The sequence below is a fragment of the Quercus robur genome, chromosome 2 (assembly GCF_932294415.1).
Source record: "Quercus robur chromosome 2, dhQueRobu3.1, whole genome shotgun sequence".
NCBI lineage: Eukaryota > Viridiplantae > Streptophyta > Magnoliopsida > Fagales > Fagaceae > Quercus > Quercus robur.
In genome coordinates, this window is record NC_065535.1 from 4,610,869 (window position 1) to 4,615,771 (window position 4,903).

Here is a 4,903-nt window from a genome sequence, read left to right on the forward strand (position 1 = left end):
AAGAAAGCTAAAGGCTCTTCCCCTATATCAATATAATCTAGTAACCTACATTTTTGTGCAACATCACGGTTAGAGGGATGATATTCCATGTCTTATAGACTTTATAGTGTATACTAGGATATCAGCTAGGCACCTCTTGATTGTAAAAGCTTTAAAGTTTAAACCACACCAACTTTAAACGGGATTCTTATCGTTTTGGAAGATAAAAAGTGTCAAAGCTTTTAAGAAAAAAAAGTTGTACAAGTGAACAATTATTCAATTTCTTACCTCATAAAGGATCATATGAAAATGTTTGTGACGTGCCTTTTCAGTTATAACAATATCAATATGCACGAAACTTTGTTTTTGATAAAATATTTCTTTCTTTTCTCTTAGTTTTTAATGAATGGTTATATGTGAAATTACTTACCCAAAAAAATTGATTTTCATGGCAATTTTGTTCAAGCCACCCTGGCCCCTGCATAGGATACTTATTTGCATTTTCATTAGTTGAAATGATTTTGTTTTGTTCATACAAATCATGATTTACTATATATGTGTGCGGGGTAGAATTTAAACTTATGATGTCCACTCAATGATGATTACTCTTATCATTAGACTAATATATCAATTGATTTTTAGTGTAAACGAAGTTTGAACTTCAAATATCTTATTTAACAGTAAGAAGTTGAGCAAACTAGAACCTACAATTTACTTCTTCTTTTTTTAGAAGAATGTTGATAATTCTATTAAAGAAAAGTCATATCAACATATGTATTACATCAGAGAAGTGTGGAGGATCATCCTCTATCCACACTGAACATCTGACATGTTTATCATGTCTAGCAAGGTTGTAAGCAACAATGTTACCTTTGTGACGAACATGTGAGAAACTTATATACCGAAAGGAATCTACAAAAAACTTAGCATTAACAATCAAATGACCAAATGAGATTAGAAATATCTCCTTAATTAGTGATTTCTGAATCTCCTTCAAGTATTACCTTAGTAATCCCTATTTTTAGAGAGAGAATTCCAAAGCTTTGACAGCTGTCATGGCTTCAATTTCTACAACTGAGTGAAGAAGAGGAAACGTTGTGAATTGTGAAACATGGAAGCAATGACCAAACCTCTTGCCAAATGATCATTAGTCATTCTTTTACCTTTCTCTTTCAAAAAAACAAAAACAAAAAAAAGATCGTTAGTCAAAACTGAAGTGAGTAGATACAATACAAATGCAAATTAAGCGCACATGGTGGGCTCTAGCCTCTAAGGCCGCAAATCACTGCAATTTTATTTTTTTTGTCCTGGCCATTGTTGACCAAGCGAATTCACGCTACGCGGAGCTGAGTTTATTGACCGTAATCACTGCAATTACTAGTGTAGTGCCGAAAGTGCGTATGAAGTGGGTTGAAGTCCTTAGTATGGGATATTTCCCACCATAAAGTATCTTTTGTAATAGGTATGTTAATTTACCAAATGTAACAATTTGATGGATGAGAGTAATGAGAAAGCTGGTATAATATTAATAAATTTGAGAGAGTTTCAATTTATAGCGTCTGTTCTTGATGATAGTTCTTTATTATCAAATTAAGACACCAATCAGTTCTTGATATAAGCGGGAAATAACCCTAGATATCTTATAATATTATATGATATTCACTTCTCAAGTCTATCAAATAAATACATAACAAGTTGTGATGTATTAATCATAAAAAATGGTACAGAAAATTTGTATTCGTGACATACCTCAGTTAAATGTCTTAATCTCATTTGTCTAACATTCAGTTTAGGAAGAGTTAATTGGTGAAATAAGAAATTTTTAAAAGATAAATTCCAACCAAATGTCTTGTAATTCAATTGTCATTTTTTTTTAGTGTTGCAAAGAGAGACGTTTATGGTTCAAATTTCACTCCTCAAACTATCAAATCATTATAGAAAAAAATAAAATAAAAAAATAAAAAATTCCACAACAACATTGGGGATAAAATCGTAGTGGAGGCCAAGGTCCCCTACTAATATTTTATGGAGAGACAAGTAGTTAGAGAGTGAGTATCACGGGGTTCCCATACTCGACTCTATATAAGTACTCCAACTTTGCTATTGTGCTCTAAAACCAAACGCCATTGATCATGGTTTCTCATACTCCCTACTATGTGTGCCTTATCTTTTTCTCAATCACTCACCTTGTCTCCACCTTAGCAGAATCTGATAACTACATCATTCACATGGATGTATCAGAGAAGCCCAAAGACTTTGGTAGCCACCAAGAGTGGTACTTGTCCACTCTAACCTCTGCATTAGAAACTTCTAAACTTAGCACCACCAATACTTTTTCTACCTCCACTTCTAAACTTATCTATAGCTACACTCACGTTATAGATGGTTTTGCTGCAAGTCTATCACTTTCTGAGCTTGAGGCCTTAAAAAGCTCTCCAGGTTTTGTTTCTTCAATCAAGGACTTGCCTGTGAAGGCTGACACAACTCACTCACCTGACTTTCTTGGCCTTAGTAGCAACTCGGGCTTATGGCCATTGACAAACTATGGCCAAGATGTCATAATTGGAGTGGTAGATACAGGAATTTGGCCAGAAAGTGAAAGTTACAATGACAAGGGCATGTCCGAAGTTCCTTCAAGGTGGAAGGGTCAATGTGAATTTGGCACCAAATTCAACACATCTTTTTGCAACAAGAAGCTAATTGGTGCAAGGTTCTTTAACAAAGGTCTAATTGCCAAAGACCCCAACGCGACCAAGACCATTAATAATTCCACACGAGACACAGATGGTCATGGGACCCACACTTCAAGCACGGCTGCTGGGAATTATGTGCAAGGTGCATCATTTTTTGGCTATGCGACAGGAACTGCTAGAGGCATAGCTCCAAAAGCCAGAGTGGCCATGTACAAGGCCTTGTGGGATGAGGGTTCTTATTCATCCGATATTATGGCTGCCATTGATCAAGCAATTTTGGATGGTGTAGATGTCATATCCATATCATTGGGCATTGATGGTGTACCACTGCATACTGACCCAATTGCCATAGCCACATTTGGAGCCTTGAAAAAGGGTGTGTTTGTGTCCACTTCAGCAGGAAATCAAGGGCCTCTTCTTGGGACCTTACACAATGGCATCCCATGGGTTTTAACCGTTGCTGCTGGTACCATGGACCGTGACTATAATGGAGTTGTTACTCTTGGCAATGGAGTTCAACTCTTGGGCTCATCTTTGTATATTGGGAAATGGAATTCATCTTCCAATAAAATCCCAATCGTTTTCTTTGATGCTTGTGACAATCTCAAGACATTGCAGAAAGTTGGGTACAAGATTGTTGTGTGCCAAGATAAGAAAGGCTCATTGTCTGACCAAGTTCAAAATGTTGACGATGCAAAAGTGGTAGCTGCGGTCTTTATAACCAACGTTACTGACTTGGAGTTCTACATCCAATCCTCATATCCAGCAATTTTCTTGAACATGAAGAATGGAGAAACTGTCAAAGACTACATCAAAACCAGCAAGTCCAACCCAAAAGCAAGCCTTGTGTTCAAAAAGACAACTCTTGGTACCAAACCATCACCAAGAGTTAGTAGCTACAGTTCTAAAGGGCCATCTATAAGCTGCCCATTTGTGCTGAAGCCTGACATAATGGCTCCTGGTTCATTAGTCTTAGCCTCATGGCCACCAAAAATCCCAGTTGCCAGTGACGGCAGTTCCTCTCTATATAGTAAGTTCAATTTATTGTCTGGTACATCCATGTCTTGCCCACAAGCAGCAGGAGTGGCAGCGCTATTGAAATCAGCACACCCTGATTGGAGTCCTGCAGCCATTAGATCTGCCATGATGACCACATCGGATGCATTCGACAACACACTCAAACCAATCACAGACCTTGGTGATGATAACCATCCAGCCAGTCCTTTTGCCTTTGGAGCTGGACACATCAATCCCAACAAGGCATTAGACCCTGGTCTAATATACGATGTGGATGCACAAGATTATGTGAATGTTCTATGTGGTCTAAAGTATACCAATCAACAAATTCAAATCATCACCAAATCAGCTTCAAATAATTGTTCCAACAAGTCCTTGGACCTTAACTACCCATCTTTCGTTGCATTTTTCAATGCCAAGGCCTCCAAATCTAGTTTTAAAAGTGTACGAGAATTTCAAAGAACAGTGACCAATGTTGGAGAGGGACAATCAACCTATGTTGCAAGTGTGACACCCATTAAAGAAATTAATGTCAGTGTCACGCCAGAGAAATTGGTGTTCAAAAACAAGAATGAGAAGCAAAGTTTCAAGCTGAGTATTGAAGGTCCAGAAAGGCTGAAAGAGGAGTCAGTTTTCGGTTATCTTCGTTGGGTGGATAGTGCAAGTAAACGAATGGTCTCAAGCCCCATAGTGGCCACACGTTACACCTCGGAATTTGTGCCATAAACCAAACTTTAATGGTCTTTCTTATTGCTTGTGATATTTTAGCTAAATAAAGCTTGATTAATTAGTTTCAAGTTAATCTATTTCTAACCGGTTGGTAATGTGAAGCCAACGAAAAAAACAAAACCCAGTTGGTGATAAAAACATTTTAGTTTATTTTTATTGGATAGGGTTTTATGTGGTTGTTAAGTTGTAGCTTGTTACATCATAAAACTATCAATCAAAAGAAGTTTCATACATTTAGCATCTAGCTAATACTATAATTATACATAATATCTTGTGGGGGACAAAAGAATCAGTGCCTAACATCCATGTGGAATAAGAAGGTATGGGCAAATTCAATGACACATGGAAGACGGAATATTGCATAATGAAAATTTTTATGCAATGATCATTTTTTTTTTCTTGGCTCCATCATGTGATTAATTATGTATGATAAGGTTTACAAAGTCAAATTCGCACTATCACTAACATCATCACATTATTTGTTT

At 36.9% G+C, this 4,903-nt stretch overlaps 1 protein-coding gene across 1 annotated transcript; it reads left to right on the top strand.

The window, feature by feature from the left end:
* Positions 1 to 2,026: 2,026 nt before the first annotated feature.
* Positions 2,027 to 4,651, top strand: LOC126710450 (subtilisin-like protease SBT3). The gene has a single exon (XM_050410918.1). The coding sequence runs from the start codon at positions 2,112 to 2,114 to the stop codon at positions 4,413 to 4,415; it is 2,304 nt and encodes a 767-aa protein (XP_050266875.1). The 5' UTR covers positions 2,027 to 2,111; the 3' UTR covers positions 4,416 to 4,651.
* Positions 4,652 to 4,903: the final 252 nt, after the last annotated feature.